Source organism: Elaeis guineensis, chromosome 2 (assembly GCF_000442705.2).
Source record: "Elaeis guineensis isolate ETL-2024a chromosome 2, EG11, whole genome shotgun sequence".
NCBI classification, from domain to species: Eukaryota; Viridiplantae; Streptophyta; class Magnoliopsida; order Arecales; family Arecaceae; genus Elaeis; species Elaeis guineensis.
The window spans coordinates 91,066,156-91,087,247 of NC_025994.2; the positions used below are offsets into that span (position 1 = coordinate 91,066,156).

The following is a 21,092-nucleotide window of genomic DNA, read 5'->3' on the forward strand; positions in this document are numbered from 1 at the left end:
AAAAAATATAAATAAAAATGAGAGAAGATTAATAATCTTGAAAGTCCGAAAAAAAAATATAGATGGAGATAAAAAAAGATTATTCCAAAGACGTAGATAGAAATGAGAAAAGATTAATATTGAGAAAGAAAGAATTTTAATAGACGAAATGTGTAAAAGACATCGAGAAGATAACATATAATTTTTTAAAAAATATAATTTCTACAAATGCGATATTTAGTTTGTTGTGATATATTGATGAGAAATAGAAGTACATCAACTTGACATAAACCATATTTTGAAAGATCTTAAACATGATTCGAAATTATTTTTGGATTACAATCAAATACTCAAAATTTTACTTTTAAATCTGAAATCACTTCTTTAGTAAATACAAATACACCCCCAAATATGCCCATGATGAGTCAAAGCTTGCCGTGTTGCAAAAGGTCGACAAACTCATGCACACAACTTCACATACATGCCTACATAAACAATTACGTACAAATGATACGCCAACTTGCCTGAACGTCTCCGCAACCCAAAACCTTTCTGCTTGCCCTCATATATTATACTTCCAGACAACAATTGCTCCATGGGGTTGCATGCATCTTAATATCTTGTACATTTCCATGCAAACAGTTTCTTGGCATTGGTTTATAATAGAGAACATTTCATTTCTTTACATGTTAACAATTGTCACTTGCATGTCAGTTGTTTGGTCTCACAAAACTCTCAATTGAAGTTCAATTAACATAAGTACCATCTAATACAATAGAGTACATGACAATCAACAGAAAACAAGTACGAAACCAAAAAAACACCATCCTTTTTGGAAGTACTAAATCTCTCATTGATACTCCTTTTAACCCCCTGATTAGCAATCTTTGCTATTATGTTTTAAAGTATTCCAAGCCTTTCTATAAAGTCCTGACCCTCTGTGGTGAAATGCAGCCATCGGCCAATCAGCTGCTTCATATATATACTCCAAGAAAAATGTACACATGACGTTGCTCAAAAAAATATGTACACATGACAGCAGAAGCTGGTGGCTACTTACAACGCAGGCAGTTTGGGTATCTTTTGTTCATAGGTATCTGCAATTAGGCGATGATTTTCTTGCACTTTTCCTGTTTCTAGTGCCTTTTCTGAATCTTCGCATTTCCTTAAGGCTGTCCTTATCTCCCTCAGCATTTCATCAATGCCAATGAGTTTTCTGCAGCAAGCAACAAAATAACAACACTATGACATTATAGCCACAATGGGTACAACCAAGCAGGAAAGAAGAATAATGGCATTACAGCAAAGAAGTTTTAAACCACAGAAACAAAGGTATGCTGTGTCTGCAAAAACTGCAGATATCAAATGGCATCCTATATGTATTTAAGGAAATAGCTTTCCATTAAGAAACCATGAGGACTAAATAGATTTGTAGCCAAGATCAATTATAGAAAACCTTTATTAGAGGCATACCACAGATAAAGTCACATATTTTGTTCAATTATATAATGTGAAAGCCTTGACTGATTGAATCCAGTGACACATGGCATGCAACATTCTCCAGAATAAAAAAATTGGAAAACAGGAGATGAGACTGAGCATTGCACATCCTCACATTTTACCCATCTCTATGCTGCTCAAATATGAAAGAAATACAGCCAACTCAGTCAAGTTGTCAATTGGAACAAGAGTTTGCCTACTAAGAGATGGAATACATCTATCAAATTACACAAATAAACAAATGATATTTCGAATGAGATGGGGAGTCGCCAATATCTCCTCTCACATGCAGTATGCATGGCTAACTCTAGCATAGCTGATGAGAAGCAGGTAGTGAAGCCAAGGCCAGATGGTAGTAGGAGCTAAAAGCCCTTCCAAAACATCACAATCACTCACCAGAAAAAAAGAAGCAGAACTGCTGACAGCTTAGCCCAGAAATTTTTTAGGATACAGCCCACTTCCAGATAAGGTCATTGAAAGATAGGTTCATGTGCCTTTCCTCATTTTTTTCCACATCATAACCATGATCTTAATTTTAATAATCATTCAAGAGACAATGTCCAATTCCATTATATTAACAAAAAAAGCAGATAAAGGATTTAGCTTTACCTTGTTATGGATTCAGGAGGCAAGTATTTGCAGTAAATATAACCAACTTAGTTTGATTTTCTTTAGTAGCATACTACTGAAACCATTGTCAACCTTTTGCTCCAGTTTGGTTATGTGGTACATGTCTAGTGACTAAACAATAGACGACTTCCATTACCCAAGTTCCTGATTAGCAAGATTAAATCCACGAAAAAAGATGAAACATGCTGCAGAAAAAAAAATCCATAGCTAAACACTAAGCACTGTTTTTATTAGAACTACGAAAGAATGCAAATTTGACAGGTCAACCCATGATTTCACCTAATACAGATTCTAAATCTTGGCTGGTTAAAAATGCTATACTCTCTTAAGATAATGGACATAATCTTAAGAACACGGACATGCAGATACCCCTATTAAATGCATAGAAACACACACAAATTGCAATTGTACAGTGCCCTATGCCAAGTGTCATAACTATGCATCACTCTTGAGCCCCTGTTATTTTAAATTCCATGTACCGCAAAAAGAGCATTTCTCAGGGATCTATATTAGGTTCCACACTCTTAGTCCTGTTTATTTTGAATTTTTTTTGTGCACTGTGAACAGCCATCCTCAAGTACGCTACATCTTTGGTCCAGGTTGCTTTTAGTTCTCAACCACAGCAAGCAGATGGTGCAAGGCAAGCACACATTAAAATCATATTCCTAGTGAAACACCTCAAATAGAAACTTCTCAACACCTCATCCCAGGTTCAGATCCAAGATCAGATTTTTTTCAGGCCATGATTATGGGTTCACAGGTAGGATCAGTTCACATCAGATCAGCATCATAAATCTGCTGTTAGCTGCGGAAGAAAAATTGTTGATCTTGGACCTTTTGACCCATTGTTGTTACAATCAGTTGCTCTGCATAATAGACAGTCTCTAAACTTGTGGCCTGTGGGAGCCTGCCTTCCAGGAATTCTACCATGCATACATTGCTGGGAAGAAGGATTGAGATTTGGTGCTTGCCAATTATTCCATCTAAACAATATATGAAGGCACTATAAATATAGGATAATTAAGCCAATGGAATAATGATAGATTATCTTCTCGTGGATGTAATGTCGTTAATACTCCCTATATTTCTTCAATTTCTACTATAAAATGAAAATTTACACAAGCCAGCTTCCACAAGTTGAACAATCCCCATTAAGATATTCTTTTAGGGTAATAGAGGTGTCTGGTGGTGTATCTCCCTATTAAACATCAATGACAATGAGCATCCAAAAAGGTTGAATATTCTATTATAAACTAAAGGAGAGTTCCACTTTCTTATGCCAAGCTGAAGTTTTCTCTTACTTTTAAAAGAAAGGAATCTACAGAAGTGACTATATTTTTGTCAGGAAAGTATGATAAAAATTGTGTTTAATGTGCTATTTATGGATCCAATTGATCATTAATGACAGAATCATACTTCTGAAATGTAACGAGCATTCTAGTCTTATTATTCTGGATGTCGATGTAACCAGGCCTAGCATAAAAGAAAAAAAAATAAAGGAAGAAAAGCAAGTAAATTATATTTAAATAAAAAACAGAATAAAGATTATACTGGGACAGGATCTTACAAGACACTAGCACCCACAACTGCAAGAGGTCGTGGATAATCCTTGATCCCCTTTTCGTTTGACTCTTCATTACTAGCTCCTGAGGAAAGTATGTGGGCTTCTTTACTTTCAGTAGGTAATTCCTGCCTCATTATGTGGGCTTCTTTACTTTCAGTAGGTAATTCCTGCCTCATTTCTAAGTTAGGTGCCTCTCTACATCCAATCTTGGAGACTTCTTGCACCAATGATGGCAGCCTATCTCGAGCCTGTTATAAAATGATGGATGTCTTATTTTAGACTGAAAATATTTTTATGAGACGCATGGTCAAGTCTTAAATCTTCTTGAGCAAAATACAACATAGTATCATTAACCAAGGAGAAGGCAAAAAATATAGATATTAGTTTGGATAAAAACATGAAGTTTATTGGAGCATGGAACTAGAATGCACCTTGGGAAGGTCAATCTTGTTTAATACTACTATATATGGTCGTTGAAGATAATCTGGGTTGTACATTCGTAATTCCTGCAAGAAGGCCCAAGTGTCGTCAAAGCTACTCCTGGCAAAAGCAGTGTTTTTATTTAGCATAAGCATGCAGTAGAGAAACATTAGCCACTGTAAAAGGATGAAGATACATAGCCCAAATGTTCAGGGCTTAGCTCATCCTTGACGCAAGCATCATCATAGGCCAAGTGGATTTTAAAACGGTAGTATTATCATCTGAAAGAGTAGAGCTTAGAAAACATCTAGTCAAACCTTATCTGTGTAGCCTAAAGCATTTGGAAGTCCAATTTAATGCAAAATCAGTTATTAATCTTGAGAAAACCAACAAAGTATTGCCAAATGCAAAAAAGTATTAAAATATATGTAATATGAGAACCATAGCCTAAGTCCAGAAGCACTATCTCACAAAAGGACTTGAACTGGCCCTTGGTGAGTGTACTTAACTCATCCATCCACAAATACCAATTATAATAATGAAAAAAATCACTAATAGTGGCTTCAAAGACTCCATCTTCACCACTCTTAACTCAAGCCTTGCTAGCTCTTTAAGGGAGAGGGGAGAGGGGAGAGGGAATAGGGGAGGGGGCGGGAAGCGGGGGATGGAGAGAAGTAACAATCAAAAGTGAAAATATATTCATCAGGTTATTTAAAATAATAAAAATCTTTGATAACATAGGGATCACGGCAATGCATACTTCCTCTTACATGTATTCTATGTGCCCAATGCTATATCTCAGGTTGTTTAAAAAAAAACTTTGAGCAATTCTTTACCCGAAAACTAGGGCTAAGGAAATAACCGAAACCCGAAGAACCCACCCAATTCGACCCAACAAACATCGGTTTCAATCGGTTGAAATATATAAATCGAGTGGAATCGAGTTGGGATTTGTAAAAAGTCGTTTATTTACGGTCGGGTTCGGTTCCTACACTTTTAAGCCGTATGAAACCGCACCCAACAATATAGTATTTCACAAACTCACTTTCATTTTGAGACAGCATCCTTTAGACTTCAATACTTCATTCTAACAAACACCACATCACCTATTTGGATTCATGAGAATATTAATGTTGAATTGTTGATGAAAGCACATCAATTTGAGACAATTCTAAAGTGAAAGCTTTCAAATGTAGTTGCATTCAGATGAGTAAATCTTTTCTTTTTCTGTTTTGTTTTGTACAGATTCAAAAATAAGCCCAAAATTTGTAACTTATAAGGTTTAGGCCTTTTTTGCATTAAATTGACAATAAAAAAAAAAATAAATAAGCTTAAGTGAGCCAACATTGGACTTAAAATCAATATTGGGTCAACATTGAAGTCCAAACTGACACAACAGATCCAAATCCGTTACAAACCGTTCACTTCGGTTTCAAACGGTTTATACATGATAAATGGTCGGTAACAGATTGAATTTTCTTCAATCCGATTAGGTTCGGTCGGATGAAATTTTTCTCTCAATCCGACCGAATCCAACCCATGCTCAGCCCTACCGAAAACAACTGCATCTTAAATTTTTTTAGCAGAATCTTTGTCGGATCCTGTCTAAAAAATTTCCAGCCATATTTTCTAAGGTCCTCATTCTAGATTACTTACATGTCCTAAGCCTTTCTTATTACTGGAGCATCTTATATCATACTTGATCATATCACACAATCTGCTGCTAATCTTCTCATCTGCTATAACATAATATCTGAGCCATTATTAATAAGTTTATTTCTATATTTATCCTTGTTTCTCCAAGCTATCAGATTGACACCTCAACGAAGAATCATAGTTTATAAAACTACAGGGCAAGATATGCCTTAACATAATATAGCATAAAAAAGTAAGGTCCAATTTTATAACGAGCATAATGTTAAAATTTTTAGACACAACTGGAACATGATGCAGTTTTTGTATTAACCTAGATATCATACCATCACATCTTTACTATAAGATGCCATATCCAAGTTAAGGTTGGCAAACATGATACTCCTACTCCAACATTCAAGGATGCCGGATAAGTTTCAAGGTACTTGGGATCCATACATCCATTGCAATTACATGAACAGTATAAAGCAGGGATTATATAACTACGATTTTACTAATATAATCCTGTCAAGTGGTGTCTATGCAATTGTTTCTTGGTTACCATCTCCACTTGTGGCACACCGCTAAATAAACTTAGGTTTGTTTTTTTTTTTTTGGGGGTACCTTTTGCCTTCCTTTTTTCTTTAAGGATGGTTAAACACCACCTATTCATTAACAAAATGTACAAGAAAAGTGTCCTCCAAGATGATAAGGAGATAAAAGGGCATCTCAATGCACAAGGCTCCTACCAATCTGGGCCTTGAGGGTCGCATGTACACAGCCTTACTCCCATGTATGGAGAGGCTGTGTTTTGAACCCATGACATCCTGGTCATAATGGAGCAATCTTACTATTGTGCCTAGAGAGGACCAAATGTATATGACCTTACCCCCATGTGAAGATAGGCTGTTTCCATGTTTTGAAAAAAGAGGTGGCCCAAAGCATGAGGCTCCCACCATTGCGGGGTCTAGGGTCCAAGATGATAGGGACATTATGAGCCCAGATTTGGAAAAAAACAAATGGATGAGTTGATAAACATAGTGTATGACAAACCAATGGATGCACCCCTGTTTCTGAGCTGCACTTCTTGTAAATCTCTTTTAAAGGATATCTATTCTCTGTAGAAAGATACGCATAAAGAGTATCTAAAATATTACTATAAAAAATGACTAGTGCCGGTTAACAATGGGATGGTCACAGAGCTGTAGTGCTTGGTACCAAGCCAAAAGAGCTTTTAAGCCCTTTTTGGGTGGGTGTGTGGGATGGGAGTTGGGAAGGTTATGGCATGAAACGTGTCCATCCAGCATGGCACAATACAACATGTGCAGTTGTGTGGCTAGCACCTGCAAATTGATTATCATTCAGCGAATTGACCATCTTAAGCATATTTTACTTTATGTCATCAAAGGATTTCATAAATACCTTTAATTCTGCCAAAACCATCTCTAATATCTTAGGTACTGCTTAGCCTTTATAGCTATGTCTGCTCATAAAACATTTCCACACTAAAATCATCTACTACAGTAAGCTATTGAAGATGTTCCAGTTTAAAAAAAGAGCCAAAAAAAAAAAATGAAGATAGAGACTAACAAATTGCTACATAAGGAGCAAAAATGTAGGTTACCTCCCTGACAGTTCTATAATCATTTATGGGGTCCTCTGCAGCAGCATCAACAACATGAACAAGAAGCCGAGTTCTCCTTAGGTGTCTCAAGAAATTTCGACCAAGCCCCTGTCATAACATACATTTTTTTTTTTTTTTTTTGAGGGGTGGGGGGGTGCATAAAGCATCTGATGCTGACAATAAAGGAAAATATGACGAGATACCATTTGCATAGAAGTACCTTGCCTAAATGAGCACCTTCAATAAGACCAGGCAAATCAGCTAATGTTGTTCCCGAGGAATACTTGAGTGCCCCTAAAGTAGGGTCTCCATCAAGGCGACCAAGGTTTGGCATTAAAGTTGTGAAAGGGTAGTCAGCAATATCTGGTTTTGCAAGCGTGATAGCTGCCAAAAGAGTTGACTTTCCAGCATTTGGGAGTCCCTGAAGGGAGCAAATAAGACTCTCTTCAGCAAAATGTTCCTTTATTTAGTACAAATAAGCTATACATGAGCCAGCACTTCACTAAATTCAAAGCAACAGAATTGAGTTGATAAGGTAGCTATCTAGAACCTAAATATCAATTACAGAGTTCCAATTGCCAAATGAAATGCTGATATGCTCTTTTTGTTTAACATAATAAGCACTGTTTGTTCTGATATCTCTTGGGCCTTGTCAACGTAATGGTTATTTGTTTATATTAATTAAAACCTGGTGCATTTTGGTCATGTTTTATTAGGACTCATGACAATAATATGAGCACTGAGCTTAGTGAAGCTCAATAATGTAAAGCACAGGTCGGCATGGGCCACATCCTTTGCACCCCTTCATAAAAGCATCCTTATGTAAAATAAAAACTGGTTAAGTATTAATAGAGCAAATCAAAGTGGCTTCAGCAAAGGTGATGGATGAGTAAAAGATAGACTTGACTGATTCAAGAATCCAGGAGGGTTTAAATAATCTGAGTAGGCCTAGATGTACTACAAATGGCATACATAACCAAAATGATAGCAGAAGCAGTTAACTAGGAAAATATGAGCATTGTTACTGCAGGAAGGGACAGATACATGATTATACCCATTTGCTCAATTTAATTGATGTTTCCATTGCCAGTGGCAAATCACTAAAATATCCATGATAGTCAATGTTGGCCCCCTGGATGTTTTTACATGAATATCTGGGTTCATATTAAATCATTAACACATGATTGGTCATATTAAGCACCAAAAGAGCACTGTACAAAATTAAATCATGACAAGAATATCTCTAGCAAGAACAGTATGCTCAAACCAATCAAAAGGCTTTGGGATCTCATGAATAGCCTGTGAAGGGATGGAAAGAACCAGCATTAGGATCAGTATAGTAAATGAGCTTGAATAATAGAAACAGTTCCAGTAGAAACCCTGATCATATTAATAGTTGCAGTATTTCATCTTTGTTGACAAGCTTCCACCTAGAAAGCCGGGAGTAACACCAAATTATACATGAGCATGATAAAAGTAATAGAAGCAACTGAAGCACTAAGGAAGAAAGAATGATGCTCCATGTCAAAGCAAAGGACCCAGCAAGGCATGTATACATCTTAAAGCAAAATGACTGACAGGGTCAATAGCATAGACAATGCAACCAAGCATTGAGCACTAAGCAGGCCAATAAACTCCAAGGGAAATAGCAAAACATGCAAAACGTGAATACAGCATCAAATCTCTTAAAATACATAGGCTTTGATCATGTTCAAACTTCAAACACTCTCAGGTAAGAAACAATAGTTCTGGTCAGCCAAGTGTGAAAGGGCAATGTAAACCAAGAGAACAAGGCCTTGCAAGTTAACAAGAAAAAAAGCTGTAGCTCTGGTCAGCCAAGTGAGAAAGGGCAATGTACACCAAGAGAACAAGGCTTTGTAAGTTAACCACCAAAACAATTTTACAGATAGCAAGATGCAGTCAATAGTCTCGAACAGTCACCAATTGCCAGAACAGAGTGTAAGGGGCAGTTAACCCACATTAAACAGAAAATAAATGGAAGAAATGGTTCAGAAAAAGGTCCTCAAAGCATGGCCAAAAATAAATCCTTGAAAAAGGCTGCAAGAAATAAACGAAAACCTCAGACTCATCTTGCATCAAATCCTCATCAAAATAACAAGAATTCTCTAGCTCTGATTTAGGTTGCTAATTAGGTAACCATCTAGCTAGCTTAGGAGTTCATTTCACTCAGACTAACCAAAAAAGGAAAAAAAGAAAAACCAGAATAAGGTTAGAAAGGCTCAAGAATAGAAACAAACCGGTAACAAACAGAGTAATTCATTTAAAAGAGAAGTACTGACAAAGTATTTAAAGGCATTTCAGAACCTTCTTCAATAGAAAATGTGAGTTAAATTATCTGACATTTTGAGGTTCGATTGTAAGTAGGCGAAACACAGAAAAAGCTTGTTTGCAACCACTGGCTGGGTTAGCATAAAGAGCTTTAAAAACTTCTCAAGGTCTACCAACCACAATGATGCCAAGTTAACTTGAGACTAGCAATGCTCATGCAACATAGTCCACCAACAACAAATGCAGAAGGAAAAGGTTGAAACTATCCAACAGCTGAAAAGTCCTTTAGATTTGTCAATCCAGGGCATGTGTGGTGTTCCCCAAACTTTTAGTTGGAGGCTTTTGAAGAGGTCTACTACCTGCATTCTTGCATACAGGAGTGCAAAAAAGCATACACTGCATCAACTTGTGATGGCAACAGTACAGTAAATGATACAAGAGTTTGGTTTCCAATGTGATAAATACAAAACTATATGTGCAGCCAATGTAGAAATGGAGTCTATTGCTAACAAAAATGATGTAACAGAAGATCATTGACTTCTGTTTCTCTTTCCTTTTCATATAATGCAAGCATTAGAAAAAACACTCAACTAGAGAACTTCCTTTGTTGTCAACCATGGAAATGACCCTTGCATTTCTTTCGCAGTAGCCAGACATTTTTCTGAAAAATTATAAAACTACCTTGCAAGGATGAAATAATGCAATCCATCACCACCTTCACACATTTAGAAGGTACCTTTGGTACCACCTTATAAATGCTAGGCATTATAACTTGCTGGCTTATTTCAATCGTGCACCCTTTTACAACCTTTCCAAATAAAAGTGACTTATCTTGAAACTCTTGACAAAATTTAAAGTAGTAATATTCAGGCCCTCTCACCTTCATTTAACTAGGAAAGAATAAGCTTTTAAGTTTTATATGGCCTTCCAATTATTTTTGCACTCAGAAGGTATCATGTCTCATATTTTATATGGCCTTCCAATTATTTTGCACTCAGAAGGTATACAAGTGTTTGACCCTCTTTTGATTTGAATTACATGGCATTTCAGAACACATGGCAATCAAAGTTAATGCTACACTCCATCTAATGTTCCTCATGATAAGCAAGAATTATCATCTTCATCAACTTAGTTAAACTTATCTCTAGATACTGAATTTGATGGTTTAAAAGAGCGAACAGCATAACAACTACTGAGTATTGACCATTAATTTCATATAACAAATGTCAAAACTAGAAAGAACTTAAAGATTTGTTCACATACCACAAGACCAACATCAGCAACCACTCTTAAGATGAGTTCCAAGCTAGCCTCCTCCCCAGGCTGACCTAGAACTAGAACCTTCAAAGAACAAGCAACAAGATGCTTATACAGAGGGGAAAAAAATAGAAACACCTCATCAAAGAGATACATACGCCAAGGTTTCAGGTATAATGTTACAGGAAATCCAAACGATTCAAAATCTTCATATAGGGTCAGGTATTCTCCCTGTGTTAAGGCTTTCATCCTTTCAGTTCGTGTACCATTTAGCAAAAATCAAAAGGCTTAAGGTATAATGTTATGTGATACATATGCAAATAAATTATGTGATATATACTGCTATAGCAAATAAATTATGTGATACAAATGCCAAGGTTTAAGGTCTAATGTTATAGGAAGTCCAACCAATTCAAAATATTCATATAGGGTTAGGTAGTCTCCCTGTGTTAAGGCTTTCATCCTTTCAGTTTGAGTACCATTCACAAAAATCAAGAGGGATATAAATATTTTATAGCTTCTCTGTCATTTTCTTGCTTACTCTAGCATGTGTTCTTCCTTCTGTGACCTTGGCAGTGTCTGTCTAATGGATCAAGATACATCTCAAGAATTAGATTACCACATACACATGCTCAACCATAGATTGCAAATTAACATATGCTCAAAGTAGATCAAATCAGGAGGCAAGTTTCAGGTTTCAACAGTCATGATAGCATGTAGTGGAAGATCTTTAAATTTCGAGGTTGTAGTTAAAGGCTTGGTATGCAATATAAATATGTCCTATTCTTTGGTCTTTTTGAAATTTCTCTGTTATATTTGGCAGAATTAATTTGATTTAACATAAATGTATAATAAAGGAGTAAATTTTACAAAATTGTCTGCTGTAGGTTTTTGTGCATGACCAGAACCAAAGGTGAAGCAAGTTTTATTGCTAACTTTTGAATTCTCAGAAATCCTTAAGAATTTTAATCAGAAACTGTGACAAAATGATAAGTTCCGCTCAGCCTGTTCACAACTCATCTCAACTTTTAGGACTAATTTAATCTTTTAATTTATAGTCTATCTCCCTTTTGTCTTCATCTTCAATAAAAAAAGGTTCAAATTATATTCATTTCTAATTCTTCTTGCATCACACCTTAAATATTAGCGACCAATTTCACAGAGAGAGGGGGGGGGGGGGGGCAGAGAGAGAGAGAGAGAGAAAGAGAGAGAGATGTGAGAAGAAGTTGCTCAAAAGCCTAGCCAAAATCTTCAGAAAAAGTTCAAAGGACATTGTGGCATATCATTAACAAATTAATCAGAGTCAGAGGTAGTATATGTATTATATAAAGAAATTTCATGTTATGACATTTGGGCAAATTGATACACGTCAACCAATAAATTAGGTACATGCCAATAGCAGAGATTGCATATGTACATTGAAAAACCTTCATTCAGAGTATCAACAAATAAGCATGAATAATATTTATATGTTTATTTGAGTATTTCAGCTGCAAACTTGAAGTTGGTTTCCTCAACGGTCATTCATGTGATCATAAAGCAATGGAAGACACTGTTTACAAGGTTGATCTAGAAGTCTTGATTGCATACTTTATTATTTCACAACATCAACTATTATTGTGATGAATGCAGTCAAGTGTTGCTCCCTGCCACATGGCATGTGCTCAGCCAGCCAAGGACAGGCAAAGAACAGGAGGTATGTACCACTTGTACTGCTCTTACTAGTGCATGCCAATATTAATCAGTCCATGCTGGTGCATCCATGCATGCCAATTGGCACATAATAGTATGGATAGATAAAGACCAGCACAAACTCATTGTTCATGTGAAAGGATGGCACATGGCCAGCAGGCACCACAAATAGTATGTTACCAGACTATGCGATCTTCTTCATTTTCTTACTTTTCTTAATTAATTAATTAATTAATAGTTTCATTGATCAATGCATCTCAAATACATCAAAGGAATCACATGTCAATAGCTACAATTCCTTTAGTTTTGCGACTCCGCAAACTACAACTAAGTACAATAATTGATAGATATACCTAAATCCAGCTTCAATAACACAGTGACAGAAACTTACCTTGTCACTTTCATCTCTCATCACATTACTAGATAGTGCCATTAACCTTTTCCTTTTATGTTCAGGCATCTCTAACAAGCTAATCTGTGAAAAAGAAACAGGGATGACACTAATAACAGTGAATAAGTGAATAAAAGTTAATTAAGCACGATGGTAAAATGAAAGTATTGCGTATTAACTATCAGGCTTAATCTTCACTGTACATACTAGAGTTATAAGGAGACATCAAAACACATAAGCATATTTTATTATACTACATATGGCAGGATGCAAAAGAAATTGAAAGTTTACAGACATACTGATCACGGAATCTTGCTAGCAAGCAAGAAAATTATGCAGTCAAAATCTTGGAGATAGCCACTAGCCAAACTCATCAAATTTCATATAGGTTTATGATATGGATATAATCATCCAAGCCCCTTGGCAGGCACAGCTGTCAGCTCTAAGACAAGAAGGCATCATGTTCCCCATCAAATTTTGTTCAGGTTTATAAACTGAAACTAAAATAAGGAAAAATTTCTTTATGATGGGATGAATATGGAGATTGAAAAAAAAAATTGTCAATAATATTGTGTTTGTATGTATCTAGATTTACATGTTATTGTCATAAAGAAAGGAGCTTATTTATCAGTGATTTCAGTATAGGTTTTACACATACATAACACATTTTCCATGGTTTACATGAATTGACTCCATCTTTTCGATCAATGTCTTTAAAAAAATACATATATTGGCCATACAACAGCATCTAACAAGCTGTCGATCGGACAATAGCAACTACAGTTCCAAACTTAGTGATTGGGGCTTGGTGAAAGCAAGAACTTCAGCAATGCTCCAACCAAGTAAAAGGCATAAACTTGGTATAAATTCAGAGAGCATAGGCACATTTTACATATATACATATGTACGTAGCACATATACATGCAAGCAGACATGCACATGCATGTGCAAACACACAAAAGTAAGGATGGAAAGAGAGGTAAACCCATCTTTGGGATATTGAGGCACAAGAACAAGTACGCCCTCAGTAGGTGACATGACTTTGCATAATATAGGAGTTTGGCCTTTATAAGAAAGTGCATATACAGTGTACAGTGCACAAAACAGAAGGAAGTATAAAATAAGTGGTTGGGTCATTGCATTATTACAATCAAAAATCAAACTTCCCTCCTAAAGTTGTTGTACCAACCAAATATCATGCATAACTTGCCATGTAGATCCTTCAACCTAGTGAAAGAATCATCTACTTGATTTTCAAATCAAACTAAGAAACAATATTTCCTTGCCAGCAACTTTCTCCTAAACAAATTTGCAAGCAACTTCAATATGATTATCAGCTTTACAACACCCAGTTTGAAGCTATAGAATTGCACCTTGGTCATCACATGGTTGAAGATAACTTCATTTACCTTTAGGCCATCCAAAACAATAGAACATAGCAAAATTTATTATCTAGATTCTAGAGTACATTAATGAGTAATTGTCCAGTTCAATTCTCATATTGTTTTTGATAATTTTTTCTTACATTTGTTCTTGGTATAAACATTAAAATGATTTTGTTACAATGTATGCTTCAAGTTCATCTATTAGTGAAACTCTTTAGCTTTGTAATGTGCTTTCCACTTAGTTTAGCCAGACAAGCATCCACATTAAGACATCTAGGGGCTAGGGCTCTATTGTCTTTCCTTGGACAAGGGAGGCATGTAATTGGAAAATCTGAAACTTGTTGATTAGTAAAAATAAAGCTAATATTTAAGTCTAGATAGGAAAAAGGGAGGTTAAAAGCATATAGGTATACAGCTTTTTGCATATCTGTAACTGCTTTTGTCTTTCCTAAGGCCAATATGTGACAGTACATGGCACCATATAGCTCTTTTGTGTGGCTAACAGATTTTAGCTCAGTTGGTCCGCACCCAATTCTCCATGGAAGAGCCTGCATTCAATCCAGGTGGTGCCAGATAACCACCATATTGCTTTAATAAAAGGCGAAAAAGATGTTTTGGTTTGATTAATATTGGCATAATATAAGATACCTCAGAGCCTGGACTGAGCAATGATAAGATCAGCAACTCATCTAGAATTCTTCTAAGACCAAATCACAAAGGTAAAATTACTTTAAGTATTTTTATCAAATAATCAGATTTTTTCAATTATTTTATTTTGTCAGCACATAAAATCAGTTAATGGAAAGCCAGCATAGATAATTTGATATAGTACCAAAAGCATTAAATCTGACTTTCCGCAGATATGAACATAATTTAGTACGCACCCCGCCTTGACCACCCCTTGCAACAAGAATTTCATCACCTGGACGTGCTAAGTCAGCAAGAAACTTCCCCCTCTTGCGTCTTACAACTGTACCTGTCATTATTCTAAACACTTAGAATTGGATGTGGCTATTTCTAATTAATATTCAGTGGTTCAATATCTTGTCAAGCTACACACTTTATAAAAATATATGTATTCACAGATGGTGAGGAGTCTGGTAAAAAAGTTGGTGATGAGGAGTGTTGAGATGTTTATATTCAAATACCATGAAATCTTCATATACAGTTAGTTTAGCAGGGTGAATTCAAAAATCTACAAGCAGCAATACAATGACCAACACATCATTTTGCTTTATTTGAACCAGTATTTGGCACGTGTTGCACATGACTTATTTTATTTATAGATGGCTAAGGTTTCAACATGTGATATATCTAATTGATAAAAGTATGTCTGATCATAGTTAATTGGCATTTTTTTTTTATATTAATGCGAACAATTCCATGGATGGTTTTGAACCATCACACACAATGCATGCAGTACTCTAAATTGGGGTGAATGGTGCAGATGTAAGAAATCATATGGTGGACATGTAAAAGATTTAATAATAATATACATATAATATACATATTTTATTCCCTCCAATGGGAGTGGTTAAAGAAACAAAGATGAGTGTGTTTATTGGTCTCTACCAGTTCAAAAAAAAGGGGAGAGCAAAGAAGAGCAAGGAGTAGAATCAGAGTCGGAAAATGAAGCATACCCAAATTGCTGGCAGAAAGGTAAAGAAACTCATGAACATTTTCCATGTGAAGAAAGCTGTTTTGGATACTGGCAATTTCATAACTGTAAACACTTCAATGTTCCAACAGACCCTTCATGTATTATGACATGACAATACTCATGTTCTGTAAAATTTTCCTAACATATCTTCAGAGTATTAATTTACTTGGTTGTATATATTGGAGTGTTGACATATGCCAACTATTGGTGCAAGATCGTGGAAATGCATCATGCCAAGTAAATACTAGAATCATGATACACATTAACTAAAGGCTTGCTGATTACAACACCTGAAACATGATGTTCCAAGGATCTACACAGTGGAGTATTTTTTTTTTTTTTCTGTGTAGCAGAAGCATCAAGCAATCAAAAACTAAAACACCGAAAACATGACAGTTCATATATGCTTTAAAAATTAAAATAATATGGAAATTAAAACTATAAATAGATTTAATCACATAATCTACAAACCTACAGGAACAGGTATTCGTAGCATTGGTGCAGCATATCCATCATGCAATTGTGAAGTCAAAGTACCCATGGCATCAACATTCCCCCCTCGCTTTGCACTGTACCGGCTCTTTTTGTGAAATTCCAGGAGAGATTCTTTGCTCTCATCTGCATATATGACTACATCACCTCCATGTCCACCCATAGGTAGGATAAGTGAGCCATCTGAATCCCTTTTGTATGAGCTCTTTTTCATTGACATTTCCTGGTCATGTTTTCCATGTGACTTGGAAGTATTTCTTACGTTTGGCAAGCTGAGAACAGCACCATGGCCTCCATCTCCAGAACGTACAGTGATGACAACCTGATCAAAATACTTGTGCGGTTCTCTTATCAATGTGGAAGCATTACTGGATGGAGATTCTTTGATCCTTGCAGATCTGCAGTTAATGACAAAGTACTGAATGCCTTTTGAACTATGGCTCCACTGTCTACCCCTGCAAAAGAGACAACTCATGGTAAATTATGAGTAATCTAGAAAATTCAAAAAATATTCCAAAATTTCCATCAAAACGAAAGCCTCAAGCAACAAAAAAAAATGTAAAAAGCGAGAAATCAGATTCTAATAGTACAATAAGTGAAAACAGTTCAAAATTTTCAATGAAATAAGAATGTCAAGAAACCAAGAAATGTAAAAAGCAAGAAATTAGAAACTACTAGTACAGTGAGTGGCTACAATAAAGGATATAAATATTGAAAAGAGTATAATTTAAACCCACCAACACTTGAGGCTGACCAAAAAAAAATCAAAAAACAGCCTGGAAGCAGAAGTGAAACATTTTGGGTTGTTGTTGATCACTTGTCTAAGCAGCATGAAGCCCCTGAAGATGCTAGCTCTTTTATGTCTCAGAGTCATGCAATTCCAATATCATTTTTAAGCTCATTTACTGAACAAATAGGCATGCTTTCCCAATGGGGAACCCACAGCTTAACTTAGGTAATGACAGTCCAGCTGCATAAATTGAAGGGCGAGGCCAGTCACAGAGAGGTGAAAGCATTCAATTTCAACCCATGAGGTGAGGGTTATCCTCGATTCTTAGTTCCAGCCAGGTTTTATTTTGGCCCCAGCCTACAGAAATTAGTTTATTATATTAAGTACCTATGTATCTATAATTTTCAGAAAATACAAAAGGTAACTATATATTAAGTACATATGTATCTATAATTTTCAGAAAATACAAAAAGTAACTATAATATTTAACCCTAGCAAACCCATGATCTGAAAACTTTTGTTTTATGTAAATGTCAGCAAGGCAAGTTAAAACAAGGACATTCAATCCACTCTGACAGAAACTCGCATGGTTTCACACAATTGTCATCTAAACTTCTTGAGAAGATGTTGACACTGAGAAATACTACAGGCTGTCCTTGTGTATGCATCAGATCTCTTATGCTCATAGGCTTGCTACAATATCTCTTCAAAGAAGTTGTAATAAGAAATAGCTTTCTCCTACTAGAATCTTGCATGAAGACAAAATAAGAATTTACTAAGCTGTAACATGCTTGTACCTTTTTCTCCTAAATATGCAATATCATCTCAGTATGCAAGACTATCATCTCAGTGAAACTCTATCTAAAACACAACCTGGTCTTCTCAAGCTCATCACCAAAACCCATTGCAAAACTATCATTTTAATTACTGCTTGCTTGCACAAATCAACAGAACACTGCACTAATAAACTCGGAGTGCTTCAGTTAAATATTTAATCACAAATTCCATCTAAAAACAACTTGACCAGATGAAAAATACCGGAGGGAGGGAGGGAGGGGGCGAGAAAGAGAAACAGGGGTTCACCAAATTTCCATAAAGAATTCAATGCTCGATAAATTGAAGATTAGACAAAAATATGTAAAAGAGACTAGACATCGTAAACCATGGGTTGTCATCTCAAAGTTAAAAGAAAATCCCACAGAAATCAATATAAATGTACATCAAATCCCTTACATACTATCTGATTCCCATATAACCTTGACCCACATGGTGGCAATTCTTTCTTTGCTAAATCCATAAATTCATCATGCGCTTATCAAATCCAATATAAATAATCCATCTCACTCAATGATGCGCCCCATGCAGGCCATCATATGGCACTTTTAGTCAATTATAATATTCCGAAAGACACCTCTTCACCTCTTACCATACCCAACCTGTGATGCTTTAAGTTGATCCACTAGAAGGACGTGACATCACTTAGGTGCTGAAATAGAAGGATTAGGCAAAGTACAATAAGAATCATCATTTATTCTTCAAGGTTCACAAAAATCATAAGTCCTTGACTAGTTAGTGAACGGTTCAAACATTCCAAGATAATTGCTTAGCTACTCATCCAATAAAAAGAAACTGCTAAAAAAAAATCAAGAACTTCCAATATTTTCAAGAACAGGATGATTAAAAATCACGAGTTCAAGACAAATAAAATCTACTTATTCTATAATTAATTTCTTTAAATTCCTCAACAAGTACTTCAAGTCATGACCAAAGAAAGATTGGAAAAGATAACGGAGATGATAGAAAAATAGGGGAAAACGAAAGAAAACCAGTAGACAGGAGGGTAAAAGTAATGAGCGAGAAGGAAAGAGAGAGGCATGTGAGAGATTATTGACTAGTCAGCGAACGGTTCATACATTCCAAGATAATTGCTTAATTGTTCAGCCAATAAAAAGAAATTGCAATCCTACAAAAAAAAAAAAAAGAAATTGCAAAACTTCAAGAACTTTCACTCTTTCAAGAACAGTATGACTAGAAATCACGAGTGCGAGACAGATAAAATCTACTTATTCTATGATTAATTTCTTTAAATTCCTCAGCTTCACGCAACATTCAAGAAGAGTAGGTAATTTGGAAACGATACCAGAAACGACAAGAAAAAGATGGGAAAGCGAGAGAAAACCAGTAGAAAAGCGCTAAAAAGAGGAGTAAAAGTAATGAGCGAGAAAAAAAGAGGGAGACATGTCAGGAAGCGAATAACCTGTTTGTGGAAAAGACGAGAGATTTGGGAATCGGACAGCGTGTCGAAAAGTCTTCACGAAACCGCTGGGAGCTGAGAGGAAGAGAAGGGTGGAGAAGAAGAGCCATCCGGATAGAGCCGCCTTCTCGTGCTCTCTTGCTCTACCGAAGAGATGGCAGCGTCTCAGCGTCCCTCTCGGATGAGATAATTCTTGATATCTTAGAGGCTGGACACCGGAGGCCCAAAAAAAACATCATCGGGCTTTAGTGGGTACGGATTAGACCGCTCGCAGTGGACCGTTATTAGGCGGCGAAGGGATCTTAAGCCAATAAAAAGGCCTTCAGTACTAAATAAGCCGTCCGTGAACCACAAGCGATAACCTGGAGGCTAGATTAGACCGTTATCCAGAAAAGGGCCATAAGGGCTATATTAGTTAATACCGAGTCCTTTATCATACTAATACAAATTAAAAATATTTTATTAATTTAATATAATTTTTAATTTATTTATAAAAATAATATAAAATTTATAAAATATTATTTTAAATAATATTTTTAAAAAATATATTATTTGAAATGATATTTTTTTGATTCAACTCTCTGCCTACGTAGCATCCTGCCACCCAAAAAAGAAAATAAAGAACATCATTTTCAATAATATTTTTAGAAAAATACCATTTTGCATAGTATTTCTAAAAACGCCATTCATCATGACGTTTTTTTTTCATATCACACCTTAACATGTGATATGCCTTATTTATATTTTTTAAATTAATATTTTTAGATGTGATATATTTTATTATTATTATTTATATTTTTTTACATGATATTATGTTTTAAACTAATTTAAATAGTTTTTTTAACATGATATTTTCTTTTCCAACTTTTTTCAAGGTACATTTGAAGATCATGACAAATTATATAGCATCCTAATACTTGAAATTAAACAAGCAAAATATCTAAACTCTGATAGAAATAATAATTAATAATATAAAATATAATAAAAATATACAGTTTACAAAAAAATTTCACAGTACTACAAATCAAAAAATACTAAGCCCCACAAGGACGTCTAGTGCTTGTGGCCGCTTGGACCTTCTTACGAAGGTCCTCAACGGTTGCTCCTGCTCCTGTGTCACCTATGATGGCCCCTCTTCTGTATCAATGGATGTCTCCTGAGCATGCATATCAGAAATAATAGATCCTGTTGGAGCATCTACGAGCTGAGTGACCCCCTCAATTCTCTCATCTAGATCCAATAATGGACCTATAACAAAAAGATCAGACCACTCAGATGAAGAGTTATGATGCCAACTCAGACTCGATGCTGTCATCTGGGGCATGTAGAAAGATGAAGACCCGGGCATCTGTGGATCAAAAAGTGATGGCATATGTCCAAACGATGTTTCTAAGATAATTTTTTTTCCTCACCTTAACCTTCGGTTCATAATATATTTTATTTATATTTTTTAAATTAATTTTTTTTGGATGCGTGATATATTTTTTTATTATTATTTATATTTTTTTGATACATTATATTATTTTTTAACTAATTTAGATAGCTCTTTTAACGTAGCATTTTCTTTTTCAATTTTTTTTGAGACATATGTGA

General features: G+C 35.5%; 1 protein-coding gene across 5 annotated transcripts; it reads right to left on the reverse strand.

Annotated features, from left to right (window-relative positions):
• Window positions 1-689: 689 nt before the first annotated feature.
• On the reverse strand, window positions 690-19,718 carry LOC105053554 (probable GTP-binding protein OBGC2). 5 transcript variants are annotated; one of them, XM_010934765.4, is made up of 10 exons: window positions 19,503-19,712; window positions 16,495-16,970; window positions 15,248-15,339; window positions 12,979-13,062; window positions 10,902-10,979; window positions 7,570-7,770; window positions 7,350-7,457; window positions 4,105-4,179; window positions 3,677-3,921; window positions 690-1,195 (listed from the first exon to the last, which is right to left on the reverse strand). In XM_010934765.4, the coding sequence occupies exons 1-10, from the start codon at window positions 19,607-19,609 to the stop codon at window positions 1,036-1,038; spliced, it is 1,626 nt and encodes a 541-aa protein (XP_010933067.1). In that variant the 5' UTR covers window positions 19,610-19,712; the 3' UTR covers window positions 690-1,035. The 5 variants fall into 5 exon arrangements, with proteins under 5 accessions (XP_010933067.1, XP_029123321.1, XP_019709323.1 ...); XM_073252156.1 differs by lacking the exon at window positions 690-1,195 and adding an exon at window positions 1,581-2,253 and having other exon boundaries at window positions 19,503-19,718; XM_029267488.2 differs by lacking the exon at window positions 10,902-10,979 and having other exon boundaries at window positions 19,503-19,714.
• Between the last annotated feature and the right edge of the window lie 1,374 nt (window positions 19,719-21,092).